At 41.6% G+C, this 19,671-nt stretch overlaps 1 protein-coding gene across 2 annotated transcripts; it reads right to left on the bottom strand.

Moving 5' to 3' along the window:
* Positions 1 to 434: 434 nt before the first annotated feature.
* Positions 435 to 18,621, bottom strand: LOC117532575 (steroid 17-alpha-hydroxylase/17,20 lyase). 2 transcript variants are annotated; one of them, XM_034195919.1, is made up of 8 exons: positions 17,737 to 18,621; positions 17,506 to 17,644; positions 15,337 to 15,572; positions 11,234 to 11,320; positions 10,416 to 10,634; positions 9,167 to 9,336; positions 8,839 to 8,942; positions 435 to 2,559 (listed from the first exon to the last, which is right to left on the bottom strand). In XM_034195919.1, exons 1-8 carry the CDS (start codon positions 18,049 to 18,051, stop codon positions 2,282 to 2,284), a joined length of 1,548 nt encoding a protein of 515 aa, XP_034051810.1. In that variant the 5' UTR covers positions 18,052 to 18,621; the 3' UTR covers positions 435 to 2,281. The 2 variants fall into 2 exon arrangements, with proteins under 2 accessions (XP_034051810.1, XP_034051817.1); XM_034195926.1 differs by having other exon boundaries at positions 17,733 to 17,817.
* Positions 18,622 to 19,671: the final 1,050 nt, after the last annotated feature.

Genomic DNA, 19,671 nt, shown 5'->3' with positions numbered 1-19,671 from the left:
ACAGGATGGGGGGGACCTGGCTAGAGAGAGCTATAGGTGGTGGCTGGCCTCTGACAGAGACTCGGCACATCAACCTTCTAGAGCAGTAGTGTTGGTCCTACAGCACTTCAAACCCTTACTACTTCTTACTTCACACCACTTTCTGTGTAGGAGCCATTTATGTGTATTGTTGGCATGTCAGTTTATTTTGTTTATATTTATCTTGCCATATTATTTTTTAACACTAGGTGGCGGGGGTTAGCTGCAGAGGGTGTATAAATAGGGTCATAGGTGACCGGAAAGTTCTATCCAGACACGGCAGATGCTCACCACCAGTAGGCAGAAATGTACTTTAGGGCGAGCCTGTATAAAATAGGGTGGGCCAGCTTTTTCCAGGGGGAAAAATGACTTTAAGGTAGGCCTGGCCTATAATAATAATATATAATAATGCCCATTGCCAAGCATTGTTGTAGCATTCCCTCCGAATAATGGTCAAAGACTTGACTGATGATATGAATTTATTGAAAACTCCAATATCAACGTAAGAGCTATAAAGACACAAAAATAACAAATACATTTAGGCTCCATCCGTATTAGAATCACTTTAGCATATTACCAAAAGTGAACTGTAAACAGACAGCAAAGCTACAAAACAGCATATAAACGAATTAGCACAAAACCTATGTTTATATTATAGTTAATACCAACCTTGTGCCTCTTCGGGGGGTGCTAAACTTAAACATAAACTTTATCCTTTACTTTCTCCATCTTTATATGTTGATTAATCTCCGCTACTTTTCTCCGTCACGTTGTTTCCATAGCAACAACTACTTCCTGTCAACAGCGTAAACTCGCCTTCAAAATAAAAGCATCTAAATAAAACAGGAAGTTAACCTAAATATAGTTTTAAGACATATTTACAACTGCAATGAAAGTAACAAAAACAATGTAATATCCTTTTCAGTTTCACAGAACACAAATTGGGTTATTTACAATCGTTAGCTAACTATTGTATTGCACTAGATAACAGCAACAATAGGTTGTAGCATTCAAACCTGCTCATGGACTTGCAGTGGTCCTCGCTTTTTGTATGTCTCTCCAACGAGTTACGCAGGTGCTTCCAGTCTACATATCCATCCCTCGTAAATGCACCTTCAGCTCCTGGGCTGGGGAAATGTCTGCACATTTTACAGAAAAGCTAAATGCAATGTAATGTAAAAAAGCGCGTCCCTACTTGCCTGTATTCCACCCAGGGAAAATCTTCATACCACCTCAACCAGTTTTTACCGGAAATGAGTTCCGTTCAGAGGATAAAACACATACAACAGTAATTCAACTCAATATTTGTTCACTTGAATTTCACTTTGAATGCTTGGATATTCTCAATGGGTGAATACAATTGAGTATAATATAATAATAATAAAAAATTAAAACAATTACACCGAAGCTTTCTCAGGGTGGGCCAATGACTAAACTGGGTGGGCCCTATATGGTGGCTACGCCACTGCTCACAACTAACACTCACTGGAAGATTGAATCCTGGTATTGTACAACTCTGAATAAACATCAAACTAAACTGCATTCACCGACCGGAAATCATCTGTTATGTGTCTGCATATGGATCACTCTAAACCTCACCTTTGTAATAATGGCAATGGCAATAATTGCCATTACAGTCTGTGAGTGCTCAGGTTTCATTAGAAGTGACTAGATTTTCTGCTCAGAATGCTTTGAGGAATGCAAACACTGTCTGCATTTTGAATAAGAGACAGCTCTCTAGTCCTGGTCTGTATGTCTTATAAGGACACACAGTGAGTGCCCATGGTTCCGTGAAACTCATTTTAGGTAAAACACTCCCATAGGTTGAGTTGACTCAACACAGGCTTTTCTTGCATCACTTTTGATCATGCTGTTAAGAGGTCGCCTTCACACTAACCTTCGGTCACACAAGTTGGAGAACCCCTTATACACATGGTCGTTCAGTGAATGCCAAAAAGATCATTGAAATTACTCTTATCTGCACAGTAAATGTGCTTTCCCAAACTTTTGTGGCAGCAACAGGAATATTGTGTCCCCTATTGAATAGGAAACCATAAGTGTAGACATGTAGATTATTCACTGAAGTATGTCACAGGAGTAGAAAAAATGTAATGAAATATCATTTATAAATATAGTATGAAACTGTTTGGAGAGATTGTGTTAGATTGGGAAGAAACAAAGATTTCATGCATACAAAGAGATGCTAGTAAATGTCCGGTTCATGATCTGCATGATGATGCTTGGTAGAGAAGACTGTCTGGTCCTAAATGGACACGTGGCCGCTCTCCCAGCCCGCTCTGGGGGTGGCGGTCACCTTGTACCGCGCCGGCTGGAGGACCACGCCAAACTTCCCCTGGAGACTGGGCAGAGAGTGTCCTGTGGGGACGGAGAGGGAGAAGCGCTGCAAGATCCACGACAGGAAGAGGAAGAGCTCCATCTTTGCCAAGGCCTCGCCCAGACACACCCTGACCCCCACTCCAAACGGCAGGTAGCTGCTGGACGGGACCCTCACTCCGGTGCCCTCACTGTTCAGGAAACGAGCTGCAGAGGAACAAACCGAGTCACAACAACACAAGCTGGTGGCTCACACACTGAAAAAACTGAAACTGACTTTAAAGAGGACCTATCATGCAAAATACACTTTCTGATGTTTTTTATACATAAATATGTGTCCCCTGTGTGTAAGGAGACTCACAGTGTCAGAAAATAAAACCCTCTCTCTTTTCCTCCGTGCGCAAATCTCTAAAAAGGGGCTGCAACGGAGCTGATCCTGATTTGCTGCCGATATTACATAATAAGAAATATGGGCTGGCTTTACGCCCACGGCCCTATCAGAAACGTTGCTATCAGAAACAATGCGCAACTTGTTTTGGACGTAATATGGTCTGTGTTTAAATTAGCAAGCATCGCTAACACTCAGAGCTAACCTGTACTGGAGAGAGTATGTGTAAAGAAGCAGGAAATAAAAGGTACTGTCCTTGTGGTAAACCCGCGCGAGAAAAAGCATTTGAGCTCCATACTGTTTCAGAAATAATCCGTGATGTGGTTTTGAACATGATATGGCATTTAATCACGGCAGTGTTTAGCTGACAATCTGCCGGTAGAATCTCCCGCATAAGCTCCGCCCCTTTCCCCCCCCCCCTTTTTTTTACATTTCTTTTTTTTAAAAAAAGCTTTATACCCAGAATCAGCATTTTAGTAACAGGGTGGAAATATAGGATATGAGGCATGGCTATATGGGTGATCTGTTTGGTATTTTGAGCAAAACACTTCATAGACATGTTTTTTATATATTTGTATATATATCTGAGGCCTATGCTATTGCCTAAAAATAGCATGATAGGTGACCTTTAAGTAAATTGATTATGTCAACAGTTATAAGGTAAGTTATGTATAACTAACCTTATAATTGTCTGTATAAGGTTAGTCAAAAGCAATAATATTAAGTTGAACCTAATATTTTGTATTTAAACTGAATATTATTGCTTTCAACTCACCTAATACAGTTATGTGAAATCTCTTGACCTAATACATTTAATTAAAGTTTTTTCAGTGTAGGTGGTCCACATGTGAAAAATTGTTTGATTTAACATTTTTTACAGCAAAAAATGCTAAGGCATTTAGGTTAAAGTACAGAAAATAAAGTGCTATCTGTACTATCTTGAAAGGTCATTTAGTCTTAATTTAAAAAATAAACAATGTAGCTATTATTATTGTTCCATTTGTTCAGGTTTTCACCCGAATACAATATAGCTGAATTGATTTAGAACAACAACCACTTATCCCTGCAAGATGACATATAGAGTATCCTGAGCAACTAGGGTTTTATTTCTGAACAGATAATAGCACCAATAAGGACATTCCATTGACACTAACTCTGTAGACACTACGTTTTAATATTACCCATGTTTTAAATGTTCTTATTTAAATGAATAATCCCACTATATTATCATTGCTCTAGTCTTGGTGGTTGATAGCCAATGAACACTCAATGTTAACTCTAACTCTGTGTCCTAATAACAATAACAGAGATGGCTTAATCCAGGCATCCTCAAACTACGGACTCTGGTCCGGATCCGGACCGAACCAGCACTGTCTCCGGACTCTGAGCAAATTATACTTTTCATATGTATGATCTCTCTGTATTATATGTGAGACATCGCCACAACGCATTCGCAACGAGTCAACATTCTCCGCTATGTCCACTGCAAACAGCGCTCTGCATGTCTGACTGTTCCACTGTGTTCCACCTGTGTGTGTCAACGCTTTGGTCCAATCACATTCAGCATCCAGTCAGCGTTTTTTCCCCCCAAACAATCTGCGAATCAGAGGCACAGTAGGGCGGGTCTTCGCGGAATGCGGGTGGGAAAAATGTGTGTGTCTCTTTCAACCTGTCTAAGTCAGAGCGAGAATTAAAACAAAACAAAAAAAATTCAGAGCGAGAGTTAACAGCTCATCTAGTTCCATCTGTACTGTAGCTAGTAGCCTAGTTTCACCTACCGGGGTGGCAACTGACACCCTAAAAATAGGCCTTGCCACCCCAGCTGCCACCCCAGTTGGCAGCTTTGTTTGAAAGAAAAGTTGTGGCTCATCGGACATTTATGAGAGAAAGTCTCTAATGTCCGAGTGCAAGTGAATGCAGCACAAGATGCACGTCATGTAACCCCTCCCCCGGTCCTGGCGCGAGCGTGGACATACGATTTGGCGGCGATTTCATTTTGAACTGGACGGCGCAAAACGAGAAGCATTCGGACCCAAGCGCTGAAGGAATGAGGTATTTGCGGTCTACAATGACAGAGAAGAGACTGTCAGTTTGACTGTACTCAGCATTGAATCAAAACGCACTGAAGCTGTTGATCTTAATACGTTTGTGAGGCGTTTCGCTGAACAAGATGGTAATCGCCGCATTCAGCTGTAATAGACAATGTCAACTTGATGCTCTGCTCACGGATGAGCATACAAAACTATTAAGATGATGACCTTACGTGTGTAAATATATTGTTTTCTTTGAGGGGGTCTGCCCCCAAAAAACTGTTTTAAGTCCTGAGAAAGTCAAATAAGACGGTGTTTAAAAAACTACACTGCCCAGCCAAAAAAAAGTAACCACTTTGATTGAACTAGGCCAGTAGGTAAGGACTTTCCACTGGATAATAACTGCAGTATAAAAGAATGCATGACTGAAGTGATGGAGACCATGTTGAAGGCAAACAAAAAGAGGAAATAACAGGTCAAATCAAGCAAATCCCCTCTCAGATTGCACAGCAACCAGAAGAACATAAATACTGGCTGGTGATTTGATTCATCAGCTTTGTGATGGAATAAAAAATGCACAGTGCATTTCCTTAGCTGTGGGTGAGTCCACTGACACCACTGACAATGCTCAGTTGCTGGTGTTTGTGAGTTTTTATGATGAGGCAAAGGGGGAGTTTGTTGAAGATGTGTTGGGCCTGACGAACCTCAGTGGACACACAAGGGGGCAAGACATTTATAAAGCAATAATGGGAATGCTGAATGAAAGAGGGTGCAGCTGCCTTTATTCATAACTGTGCAGCTCTTACACTGCGACTCTGAGGGGTCAAGCACAGAAACAATAACAATGAAAACTGCTGCATACAGATTATTTTTGTTTTTGCAACCTCGTGTTAAGAATCTTGTTGCAATTGTTTAAAAGTTTGAATGACCGTAATAAACGGACCTTTGTCTTATTGAAACATTTATTTTGGACCTTTAAGATTTGTATTTGAGTACCCCTGGCTTAATCCATGGGTCGGCAACAGGCGGCCCGCGGGCCATTATTGGCCCGCCAGCAATAATATTTCGCCCGTAATTTTGAGAATCACTAATAAAATATAATTTTGAGATTTTTTTTTTTTTTACAACATAAAAGCCGCTGATTGATCGGCCGCCGGTCATTATCGGCCGATATTCACTCTTAATAGTTTGATTGGTGCTCTCTATAAAGGCCGATCAGGAGAGCTGGATCTGATCGATATGGACATAAACGCGAGTGAAGTATAACCGGACCCGAGAGAGAGATCAGATCAGCTGCTGAGTCTGACGGAGACATGCAGCTCTGCATAATCACCTGAAGCCCCGCCTCTGTTTAGCGAGCTGCTTGAGAAACTGACGGGCTGTCAGGAGAGAGAGGGAGGGAGAGGGGAAAAGAGAGCATTCGTTTCTCCCGTGTTATTATTCAAAGTTAATGTAAACTTTTGAATAATGTAGCCTACTTCATCTACTAAAAGTAGTTTGTTTGAATGTAATAATTATGTTGTTTGTTGTTTGTGGAATCATTTATTGAAAAATGAATCTGAACTTTTCGATCTGTAACGATTATAAACTGAAGCAATATAAAAATGAGCCCCATTAACTGAGTTTTAAACATCAGCATATCCGGTCATAGTGGTGATTACCTGCTAACGGAAACTCTGCTACACCATTCTTATTATTATTATTGAAACATGACCGGTAAGTTTCAAATTTGTCCGGTAAAATAAATTCTGTCCCGAAATATCCGCTTACATTCATAATGTCAGCGGAGGGAGGGGAAGCGGGGCTGTGGAAGAGCAGAGTGGCGAGGGAGAGCTGTCATCTTCCCTTTACAAGCTTCAAACATGTATTTATCGTGTGATTTTGGAAATAAAAGTTTCATATTCTGAAAGCCAAGACTTTGTTTATTTAAAATCAAACAAAACACCCGAACCCCGAAAAACTAGTTTTTTACGCAAATCCACGTTTATTTTGAAATGAGCCGTTGAGACTTCCGACTGATTTCGATAGAGCTGGGTTGCGTTCCAATAGTCCATTTAGCTTAGGAACCTTCCTAACGGAGTTAAATGACCCGGAAGTACGTCACTGGCAGCCATGATAAGTGCCGTTCCAATTCTCCAAATGAAAGGAAAGGAGGTTTCAAACTTCCTTTATAACCTCATTTAGCTTAGGAACCACTGGACCTCCCTAACCGAAAGGAGAGGAGAAAATGCTGCCCCACAATGCATTGCAGCCGCAGCATTTGCCGTCACTCAACAGTCGGCCGTTCACGGAAACAACCGATTATGACCGAGAAATGATATCATGAAAGTTACGGTGCTTATTAAGCATTTTAAAACGTATGTGGTAAGTTGCCAAAGTGCTTTTTTCTGAACGTTCATCAGTATTATAATCAAAAAGAGAAATTATGAACGTTAGTTTTTACTGAAATGATCAAATAAAGTCAACATTTCACAGTCTTTACTGAGCTGTGTGGGGTTTGTTCAACTTTTAAAAGATGTTTGAATGGTGATATACACAGTGATAGATGTTAAGGACTAACGTTTATAATAAATACATTTGTATTGATTTTAAGATCTTTTCATAGTTCATACAATCATACGTATTGGGATCATTTGTATTAATGTGGACCGGAGGGAGGGGGTGACGAGCATAAGTTTCACTTTCCTTGTTTATTTCAATTCCAACTTTGGTCATGAAGAATATGTTTCTCTGTTGTCCCCGTTCATAAAGCAAAGCAACAGCATCAGAGCACGGTGCAGAGTCTCTAGATGAGTTTACACTAGTCCCTCGTTCTTATTAAACATCCATGTTGTAGTCCGCTGTATAGAAAACTGTAGTTTCCATAGTTTCCCCACAGCAGCAGACGCACATTCATGACGTCCGCTGGCGCATCATAACACGTCGGATAGTGAAAGTGCAGTCGATTCTCTAAAGTACCGCAGTCTCTTCTCCTAAGTCCTTTTGAATTCTCCTATCCACTATCCCTTAACCCCATGACGTTTCACTCAGAGGTTAAGGAATAGGAGATAGGGTTAGAATTTAGGAGCTGATTTTTGGATTATCGGAACGCAACCCTGGTCACATATGGCAAATTGGGGGGAACCAGGTCAATTAAAGTACTTATTTAACTATTAAATACATTGAGTTTGAGTAAAATACTTGGTTACTGATTAATTTAGGTTATACTATATTAAATTGTAAAGCAAAATGCTGTAATTGATTTATTTTGTCCTTTGGTATTTTTTAAAGGTTTGCAACCTGAAAGAATCCTAATGTGTCCTTGAAAAGTTGAAATAAAGAAAAGGAACAAGGATTCCAGTTGTCCCTCAAGCCTCTCAAATGTGGGCAAACACTCAAATAAATGCCAAAAACCCAGAGAACTTGACAATACTTATCAGAATATGTTAAATAACACTGCTACCTAGTTAATAACTCTACTTTACTCGGTGGAGGCTCGTCCATTGAGGAAAGGGAGGACCATCCTCCCTACAATGTCAGAGAAAAATAAACTTTGAAGAGAACAATAAATACACCTCAATTTAAAAGATAAGTCTGTTAAAATACAGATAATAGCCCTGGCTTTGGGACTGAAATGGGGCTAGAGAGGACGAGCCTCCCTTTGGGCGGGTCTAGCCAGAGGCTCTGGATTGGGCGCCTATATCATCAGTGAACCAATCAGCGGATCTGACTACGCATCAGAGTGTTGATGGAGGGTCATCAGCGATAGAGTTTTTTCTGAACCGGGGAACAGGGGCGCTGCGCCCTCTTACCAAAATCAATTCCTTGAATTAGGCTTTGATTATGTTCTGGCCCGCCATCTTGCGGCTCAGCAAAAAATTGGCCCACGGCCAAACTTACTTGCCTACCCCTGGCTTAATCCTTTGAATTGTCAGAAATCTGGATCTTTCTTGAGTTCAGGTATTATCTGTCAAAAGCTTTCTCCCTGCAGGCAAGAGAAAGGCTCCTCAATGCCAACTTTGAATCACACTTCAGTGCCTCCTGTTCTTGGATCAGATATGGCACACATTGGACACATTGTCCTCTCACCAGGGTCAAAGAGCTCAGGGTCTTTCCACTCCTTCTCATCGTGGTGCAGGGACCACAGGTTGATGACGACTCTGGTCCCCTTCCTCACTGTGAAGGGCCCAATGCTGCACAGATGACACACAGTGGTTCAGTGATTGCAGGTCTGCTTGGCGATACCTGACAAAAATATCTTTGTAAAGATGAATATTAAGCACAATTTTCCATAAGGAATCCAGAGCAGTCATGTGATCAGTATTTATCAGTAAACTGCTGCGATGTTGATCACCTAAATTATTTCCTTCCTGTGTGTCAGAGGGGGGGGGGGGTAAAGGCCCCTGTGTGAGTGTACCTGGTGTCACTGAGGGCCACATGTGGGATCAGCAGAGGGGCCACAGGCCGGATCCGTAACACCTCCCTGATGGTGGCCTCCAGGTAGGGCAGACTCCCCCTGTCACTGAGCTGGGGGGGCCGGTCCCCCCCCACCTTTCTGTCCAGCTCCTCTTGGATACGCCTCTGCACCTGAACCCACACACACACATACACACGCACACACAGTCATGAATATCCACATTCTGTACCAACAATACACATTTACGATGGTGTGCGTGTGTGTGAAGGCGTGTTCTTGTCTGTCAGGGTTTTGAAAGTTTTACTAAATCATAGTCACACTTACAAAGTGCAATACTGTGATAACCTAATAAGCCATTTAATAAAGCTGACATACTTCCTCAAAATCATAACCTAGACTCACATGGGGAGTGACATGACCAGTGGTGTTTAGTTACTACCAACATTGACTCAGAAGTACTGTGCTGAAGTACAATTTTGAGAGACTTGTACTTTACTTGAGTATTTCCATATTATGCAACTTTGTACTTCTACCCTCTACAGTTCAGAGGTACATGGTGTACTTTTACTCCACTACATGTATTTAATACCTTTAGTTACTTTACAGATGTGGATGAATGATGTGAATTCTAATCAAGTGTTAAATCAGACTTTAGTTCCACCTGGAGTAAATCCACAAGCTACCCTGCAGTATACAAAGCCATTCAAACTAGCTGCACCTTTACCAGCTTTGAGAACACTTTCATGATCAATCATTATAAAACATATCATATCTATTATTCTGAAATGGACCAATCTTTTACTTTTGGTACTTTAGCTATATTTTGATGATAATTATTTTCCACTTTTACTTGAGCAACATTTTGAATGCAGGATTTTTTGAATGCAGTATTCCTACACTGTGTTACTTCTACTTTAACTCAAGTACAAGATCTGAGTACTTAAATGTGGAAATATAATGACTTCCCCTATTTTGAATAGAGTCAGAGTAGCTTCTAGTGGAGTGCAGAGGAACCAGCTCAGTTATATTAGTACAAGTAAAAGAAAGGCAAGTTGAATAGCCAACTTGAACACTAAGTCAAACTCTAACTGAATTCAGACAGAGCGTGAAGCGTGTGTGAGCCAGAAGAATACAGGTCCAGGTACGTTACTGCTAAAGGGAGTCCTCCAAACACACAATATATGAGGAGTGAAAAGCCCTTCACAGCCCAGGCAGAGCCAGCTGTGGTGCACTGTGCTGCTGATCCTACCTGAGGGTGATGGAGGATGTAGGCGATGGCCCATTTCAGCACTGTGGTGGTTGTCTCCACACCGGCTCCAAAGATGTCCCCCACAGTCATGAGGAGGTGGTCCTCACTGAGGCCCACAGACTCTGCGCTGATCTCTGCTGTGTTGTTGTTGTTGGCGCTGCGTTTGGCCCTCAGGAGCGCGTCCAGCAGGTCCCGCTGCACCTGGTCACTGTAGTCCGCCTGGTCAATGGACACAACACACATCACAATAATCATCAATCAATTGTTGTGAGCCGGGGTCATCGGTAAGAGTTACGATCACGTGTTGCTCCTGAAGCATGAGATGTGATGCTGTTGGATCGCTGCTTGTTTTCCACTGTCTCTCAGCCCGTTGCCTCAAACTGTTTTTAATTGATTGGTATGAAACGTCATGCGATGCAACGAAATACAGGTCTTAGCGGTATGGAGTTAAATCTGGGCCGAAATATTGATTACATAATTTTTTTTCATTTGTGTTTATTCGCATTCAGATATTTTTTCCGCTTTCTGAAATTAAAAAAATACGACTTAAAAGGGAAAAACGATCTGAACGAGAAAAAAAGATTTGCGATCCGGAAAAAGACATTCGGAATCTGAAAAAAATAATTACTTATAATAATAATAATAATTTGAACTCATTAAAAGTGTGCAACTTTATATATTTTCCCTATTTTATCAGTGACAATTACATAAAGATTATATAAAGTGTGGGTATTTGTTGGCAGCTTGATTATCTCACCTATAAATGATAACCATTGTTGCCACTAGAGACAGATTGTATGCATATCACTGTGCTGTACCTTGTGTTCATCATATTTCTTCTGTAGAAGTTTGTCTCTGATGGAGACACACTGCTTCAGAAGACGCAGGTCTGCATTTGGAAAAATCTGTGAGAGAGAGTCAGATGTCATATACAGCACGATAATACATCATATATATCATAATAATAGAGTAAACATATTTTCTCTATGTTGCAGTTTCCCCTTTTGTTTTCCCAGTATTCTTGTTATTTGACTCCAGAAGGGTTGTATGCAGGGGCGCCGTAAGGGGGTGAAAAGTTAGGACGATTCTAAGGGCTGACAGGGGCCCCAAAAAGTAACCTTTCATCAATCATCAATAATTAACATTAATATAACGTTAAATTGATAATGTACTCACTAAACTTACGATTCATTTCACTTTTTTTCTTCCAAAAGTTAATTATCCAAAGCCTCTGAACACCCCCTCTATTTACATGTAATGGTTTGGTCCTGCCTCCAAACGCTGTGCGGCACCGCTCTTTCTAGCAGAGAGTGAGAGCATGTGAGGAGGGATGCTAGTACTTAAGTTACGTGTGTACGATATCTCAACGACTAACAAAGTCAGGCTTTCAAAAAAGAAAAGAAAGGAGAGAAAGACAAGAGAGAGGGACTAAAGGGCGACAGTATGTCACCCAGTTTTTCAAAAGAAAAGGTGGGTGTGGTCCATGAGTGGTGGAAATTAGTCTGTTAGCTAAGCTTAGTCCATTGTAAATAATAATTGTAATGTTTTGCAGACATTAAGTAGCCTACTATTAATATCTTCACAGAAAATGCTGAGGTTTTTTATTTCACTCCTCTTTTAGCTGACATTTAATAAATGCAGGTACATTTTTAGCAGCTATTCATACTAAATCAGTTGTCCCTCCCCTGGTGCCAGGACCAACAGATCCATCTCTAGGCTCCGCAGCCCTGTCCCCCCATAAGGCTTTGCAGTCTTGCCATGCTGTCCATTGAAAGCCAGTTGGCTAGAAAGCTGAACTTCAAGGACTTGATCAGTGACTTTGCCTGTAAGAAGGCTAGGTGCTGGGCTCTTGGTGAGTAAGGCTGAGCCAGGGCTCGTAATAACTGTTAAAGGGCAAGGCTATGGTAACGATATTGGATCACTACACAGAAGATGCATGATGAGAAAAAAACTGAGAACAGGTAATAGGCTCTGATTTAGCGCCACCATCAGGCATTTTCATTTCCATTTCCGTTTTGTTGTCCGTTTACACTTTAATACCCACTTATTTTGTAGTTGGTATGTATATTTAATAAAAAAATCTGCTGCTTATGTTATTTTTTTTTGTTATAGCATTTTATAAATGATAATATTGGTGTTAATGTTCACTTTAGTTTAATTTAAGAGATCATGTATATTTAAGTTATATTTATTTTGATTTATGAATGTTCCATTCAAATGTTTTATTAAAAAGGCATGTACACCATAAAAGATGACTATTGAGGTCTATTGTCTGGAATGTTAGTGTTATATCAAATAGTGAATTCTACTGCAGTAGAATGTTGCACGTCTGCACAGTGTTATATTTTCACCGCTCAGTGTCAGTAAATATTGTGCAGTTAGTATTGGACTACAAGATAGATGCAAGCCTGTACAGGTAGAGTTATTTAAAGCATAAATGAGTGGGTTGGGTTCTGGAGATGTGGTTACAGCAATTGTGCTTGGTTGGCGTGGCCTGGGCCTGGTGGTGGGGCCCAATGTGATATATTTTCATGGGGCCCAAAATCCCTGGCGGCGCCCCTGGTTGTATGGTCATAGTGGGTTTATATAGCCCATTGCTTAAATTACTTTTAACATCAGAAACCTTTGGATCAGTGTGTCTGCTGTAAAGAATCAGCCATGTTATTCACCGTAATGTGGCCTGTAGTCAGCAGCAGGAGAGGACTGTTCCCCCAGAGCCGCGTTCACACTAAGTACTTTGCCGTACTTAGCCTGTTAAGCCCTGAGCCTGTTTTTCAGGTCTCAGGCTCGAAAATGACATTCGCAGAACAAATGACCTTATCTTCCCTTCTAAAAGGGTTAAATTAATAATCTTTTTTCTCAAAGCAAGGTTACACCTGTGAGTTGGATGTAGAAGTGTCAGAATCAATATAGATGTTTTTATTTTAAAGTAAATTCAGATTGAACACAGTAAAAAAATGTCAATTATTGTGTCCGTCCAAAGAAAAAGATTACTTATTGTGAAAACAACCCTTGAATGATGGGATGGTAGACTAAAAGCTTTAGGAATCCAAACTACAACATATAATAAGTACCCTGTATCAAGGTTGATGCAAAACAAGTTAAATTTGACCTTTTTAGAGAGATTTAGCAACAAAAAAACACTTCTGGGGTCATTTGGATGGATTTGACCTATCTCTGGCCCCCCTTGCTCGATTTTGCGGATTGACATCTCTTTCTAACCGTCAGAGCCAATGGAATCGAGGGGAACTCCCACATACTCCTTATTTGGTAATGTGTGTGTGTGACTGACGCATAGCCAAAACCGGAAGCTGCGATAACTCTGGTGGCTACCATTAGCAGCTAACTTTTACTCTCCGATTTTTACATACAAATGGAATTATGGATTATAAATTTAAAAAAAATATTCCAGAGAAACATTATCAACCTATGGATTAACCGATTCAGCCGCGTTTTTTCTCGTTTTAATGCCATTGAACAAGTATTTTTGATCAGATTGACAGCAACGGTGAGACGATCTCCCGTAAAAGCTCCGTAAAGGTACGTGTTGTGATGTCTGTGTTTGCTTCCCCTGTCGCGAGTTCGGATCACTCAGTGATGATACTATATACCTAAATAATCTGTGAAACCTCAGCTTTAATCGGATATCTTGTATGTGCAGCTACGATAAGTAATAAGGGTATCTTTTATCTTGAGTTCTGTGCCAAAGTGCGTTAGCATTTTTCGCTCAGGGGTCATTTAGATGCTTCTTATGAGACTTGTGTTTTGTTTTGGTAAAAATGGTTTGTATCGTCAGTTAGCTGAGATTATTCCCGTTAATCTGGTATAACACATTAATAGGTTCTTAAATAATAAGATCCCCTGAGACACAGTGTCGTGAAAAAAAAGGACCCGCCGAGGTGGTCCTTGGGGCTTAACAGGTTAATTCCCAGCACTTAGTTCCCCCATGGAACTAAGAGCCGATCGCGTTCACACCGGAACAGCCTTCCGAGTAAATCGCCAGAACGCCGACACCTCCTCATCTCCACCGCTCCCATGTTTTATTTTGTGTTGCCATGAGTTAGTCTCTCTGCGTTTGTGCCCAGGGCGAATGCTAATGCTAATAATGCTAATGCGAGGATAATAAAATGGCGGCTCTACAAAACATTTCCGAGTTTTACGAGGCGTGGTTTGCAATTCGCCCAGCCAATCAGAACTGGGGCACTTTCCCCCCCCCAGGAGAGTACCACCTCTCAGCAGGCACTAAAAATGTGGGTAAAAGTTCCCGGCACTAAGTACTCTTTTTGGTGTGAACGCGATATAACGGATACTAACGGAACTAAACGGGAAAAGTACGGGGAAAAGTACTCCGGTGTGAACGCGCCTTATGGGATTTATGTGAAATGCGGGCATATACCATTAGGCTAGGTTTTTCAAGAGTCAATGAACCTTTATTGGCATTTCCATATAAAAAATACAGTATTGCCAAAGACACATTGTACAAGGTGGTAAAGCAGTAAACAATCATGTTGACAATATTATGTCATAGGAAAGAAACTGAACATAGGATATCATCAACCAAATCAAAATGATGATAATACAAATAATATGAATGTAATGTACATAAAATGATGTGTGTGTGTGTGTGTGTGTGTGTGTGTGTGTGTGTGTGTGTGTGTGTGTGTGTGTGTGTGTGTGTGTGTGTGTGTGTGTGTGTGTGTGTGTGTGTGTGTGTGCGGTCACTCACTGCTCCTCAGATTGTGGCAGGTCACAACATTTTTCTTTTTCTTTATTTGTGCACAGCACAGTGTTAATATTACTGATGTTAAATACCCATAGTGCACCTTTTTTGTCTTCATGCAAGTATCCTGTCATTACTTTAGTCTTCTTGTTTATTAGCTTATTGTCACATGACATGCTGTTTAATGTCCCTGCTGTGTACCTGTAACCAGGGGAAGATGTCCACCAGGCTGTCCTTGGCCACCGTGTCCACGATGCCCTGACTGTAGCGCAGCATGTCCTCGAACTCCTCGTCTCCTCGGCTGTAGGAGGAGCTGAAGCACAGCGAGCAGACCACATTGGTGACGGCCCGGGTCAGCTCAGGGGACAGATCCAGAGCCAGCCCAGCAGCTGCTGCCTCCGACAGGACGGAGCACAGAGACCCGGCCTGGGCATGGACTGAGAAGGACACAGGACACACACCTTCACATAAAAAGCAGACACAGGACACACACCTTCACATAAAGAGCAGACACAGGACACACACCTTCACATAAAAAGCAGACACAGGACACACACCTTCACATAAAAAGCAGACACAGGACACACACCTTCACATAAAAAGCAGACACAGGACACACACCTTCACATAAAGAGCAGACACAGGACACACACCTTCACATAAAAAGCAGACACAGGACACACACCTTCACATAAAAAGCAGACACAGGACACACACCTTCACATAAAAAGCAGACACAGGACACACACCTTCACATAAAGAGCAGACACAGGACACACACCTTCACATAAAAAGCAGACACAGGACACACACCTTCACATAAAGAGCAGACACAGGACACACACCTTCACATAAAGAGCAGACACAGGACACACACCTTCACATAAAAAGCAGACACAGGACACACACCTTCACATAAAAAGCAGACACAGGACACACACCTTCACATAAAAAGCAGACACAGGACACACACCTTCACATAAAAAGCAGACACAGGACACACACCTTCACATAAAGAGCAGACACAGGACACACACCTTCACATAAAGAGCAGACACAGGACACACACCTTCACATAAAGAGCAGACACAGGAGGAGTCAGGACACACACCTTCACAATGCTTACTGTCTGAAGAGCGGACACACACGTTCACCTGTACTGTGTGTGTCCTTCCTCTGTGAGGTAAACTAATCAGTGAGCCTCACTGTTGCACTGGCTGACATGTTCCTTCATCACCAGGAGACACATGCGCAGTGCAGCCCCCCCTCCCGCAGTGCAACAATGCAATCAGACCTTTTACTTTAGTAAAAGTAGCAGAGTCTCAAGTTAGAAATATTCCATTACAAGTAAGAGTTTCACATTTTAAATCTTACCCAAAGTCAAGAAGTATTTGCAGCAAACTGTACTTTAAGTATCAAAGCATTCATCAGATGTTGTTTTTAAACTACTTGTTACACTGTTGGCTGCTTTAATGTTCAGTGTAACAATGCTTCATGTCTTATAAAATGATAATAAATATGTAAAACTCTGACCTACTAAGTTACTAAAGTTGTCAGATAGATGTAGCGAAGGGAACAGTAGAATATTGTTCTCTGAACTGTAGTGCAGCACAAGTACACATTCATTTGTGTTTTTAAATATTGTATTGTGTACAGTAAGTACAAGTACATGAATACATGTACTTACATTCTACACTGGATGGTGCAGGTACTGTGTATGGCTTGTTTAACACTCTTTCATATGTGAGTACTGCTCCTAGTACTAGGATGGGTTCAAAGCAGAGACCACATGTCACTGTGTGCTGTGTGGCCAATACAGAGGGTTTCATCCTCCAATTCTATCTTCTATATTGTAATATTGCTGACATGTTCCATTGTCATTAGGACAATGGAACATAATCCTACACTACAGCTCCTTCAAACATGCCATGCATTACATCCATGGATCAAATCTCAACATCCTAAACAAAATCACAAAGTGCAAAATGATAAAAACAGAGGGTCACCTGTTAGTCCTTGGACACAAGTCATTATTAACTTTGAAGAATGATTAAGAAAAATGCCGAAAAGGTTTCTGACTTCTCAAATGAGAATTCTGTTTCCTTCGACTTCTTTGGTGGTATAGTGAATACCTTTGGGTTTAGGATCTTTTTAGAAAATAGCGAATGGATAATGAAGTTAGTCATTATCAGTGGTTTTTGGAAGAAAGAATCTTAGAGGAATATAAAACCAAAAGCATTCGAATGTTGAAATACAAAGAGGGAAGACAGCATGTTTTTGTAATGGGAGGACTGACCTAAAACTCCCTTTTAGACTCCTCAGTAAAGCTGTCTGCAGCGTCATGTGACCAGAGGAGTCCTGTGTACTCACTGGTCTTCTCGATGGAGGCAGAGCCCTCCCCAAACATGCACAGAGCTCCATGCACGATCTTCCTGTGGAACCTCCAGGCAGCGCTGTAGTCTCCAAATGCAATGTCTCTCCCATCTCTGGTCAGAATGTCTGTGGTCACCTTCATCACACAGCACAGGATGGAAAAGGAAAAACATCAATGACTGCTGCTGCTAATGCTAACATGGAGACAAGGAGAGGAGGTTTACCCACAGTTCTTGGTCTTCCGGCGAATATCTTCCCCTTCTTCAGCAGGACTTCTTTGGCGTGCGTGTGCTGGTTGACTACGATGACACAGTGGGAGCCCAGCATCAGAGAGTACGTCTGTCCGTATTTCTGCTGCAGCTCTTTAAAAAGCACATGAGGGGGGTGCGGGCTCCGCAGACTGAGCAGACTACCGATCAGAGGCAGTGCTGGGAGATGAGGGGGCTCCTGGGGGCCATGTGCGGACATTCTGAGCTTCAACTTTAGAGCTAACAAAACCAGGCCCACCACCAAAAATACACCCAGATACAGGAACCAAGCCATATCCACAACAGAGGGCCCTGACAGAGAGAGGCCAGGCGTCACAGAGAGGGGTTCTTCAGGAAGCCCCCCAGCTGCTGCACACACACGCCTTTATACACTCCTTCAATGCCACAGCCTTCACTCGCAGTGCGTAAGGCTGGGCCAACCTAAACAAGATAAGATCACACTTGATTCATTGAATCCTTGCAAAAACCGTGACAGGACCTTTAACCTTAACTCGGACACAGCTGTCAGCAGAGAGGAGCCACACTGCACTGAGGCCGGGTCCACTCGCTGATCCCAGATCTATTACCTGATGGTGCTTTGCAGATCATTTTATGCTATCATACAATGGTATATTTATATGCAACACTTTATAAAGGAAATTAAAGGGCTGGTTTGAATACTGCAGTTTATAATTGATTAAAATGTGTTTTTTTATTTTATTTAAGTACCGTCAGTCATGCCCAACACTCCGAAGGTTTTGCACATTTGTATACAAAAGTACCTTATTTAATATCTTTGACTATGTTTATGTATGCACCATAGACCAGGGGTGGGGAACCTTTTTCCTCTCACGGGCCATTTCAATTTTTCCAACATCCTCCGAGGGCCGTACAAATGATTGACCTCTGCTTAAAAATACTAAAATCACAGCCCATTCATTTGGCCTTTCTTTCATGCTGTGCAAAGAAAAAGCAACCTCTTAATCCAGATATCTCACCATGACTCGCGTATGCATGCACGTGCACGGTGTGGCATGACCACCAAAACAGAAAGATGTGGACACAAGATGTGTGCAAATGTATTTAGTATCCTATGTGGACATGATTTAAGTGGGGGGGGGGGACCTAACCTCCTCTAGGGGGGCATGCTCCCCCGGGAAGATTATTTTTTAAATGTTGAAGTTGAAAGCATCAATCTGGTGCACTTTGAGAGCAACATTAGGAGATCTATGGATACATCTCTCAACACCCATATGAAACAGAACTGTAAGCAGATTTATTTTTCTTTATGGATATTTTACAAATCACTCCCCTTTCAAACTGTATTCTTGTTTATTAATAACAACTTTTTTTTACTGTCATATAGTATTTTATACCTGTTTACTTTATTCTCTTATTTTTGTATAACTATAATGATCATATAAAGATGTGCCTTCCCCTCACTGGTTGGAGAAAAAGCTTCTTATATTCGTTAGCATAGCTAGCCAACCAGATGCTAATAACAACAAAGTTATTGACTGTCTGTATGATCAGTATGACAGATGAACAGATCGCCACTGGGCTTACAACTAAAGACACAGCCATACAAAAACTGCGGCATGTGTACGGCTCCTTATGGGTACTGCAATTTTTGGAAGTGCCGGAGCAGCGTTCTGGTGCTGCCCGTCAGCACTACACCCCTATCAGACCAAAGCCCTAGAGAAGAATCTCTCCAGGGCTCTGTGTCAGACGAGACATATACCACGTGATGATGACACGTTAGGCTCGTGTTGTATTCAAGGACCCTGACCTTGGCCAGGAAAAACAGGCACTCGCTTGTTTAATTTTTTTGCGGTCTAGATTTCTTTAATTTTTTCTTTTTTGCGTGTGTACATAAATTACCTCGAGGGCCGTACCAAATTGTCTTGCGGGCCGA

This window comes from Gymnodraco acuticeps, unplaced genomic scaffold (assembly GCF_902827175.1).
Source record: "Gymnodraco acuticeps unplaced genomic scaffold, fGymAcu1.1, whole genome shotgun sequence".
In the NCBI taxonomy this organism is placed as follows: domain Eukaryota; kingdom Metazoa; phylum Chordata; class Actinopteri; order Perciformes; family Bathydraconidae; genus Gymnodraco; species Gymnodraco acuticeps.
The sequence above is the reverse complement of the archived record's forward strand: the minus strand, read 5'-3'. Positions and strand labels throughout refer to the sequence as shown.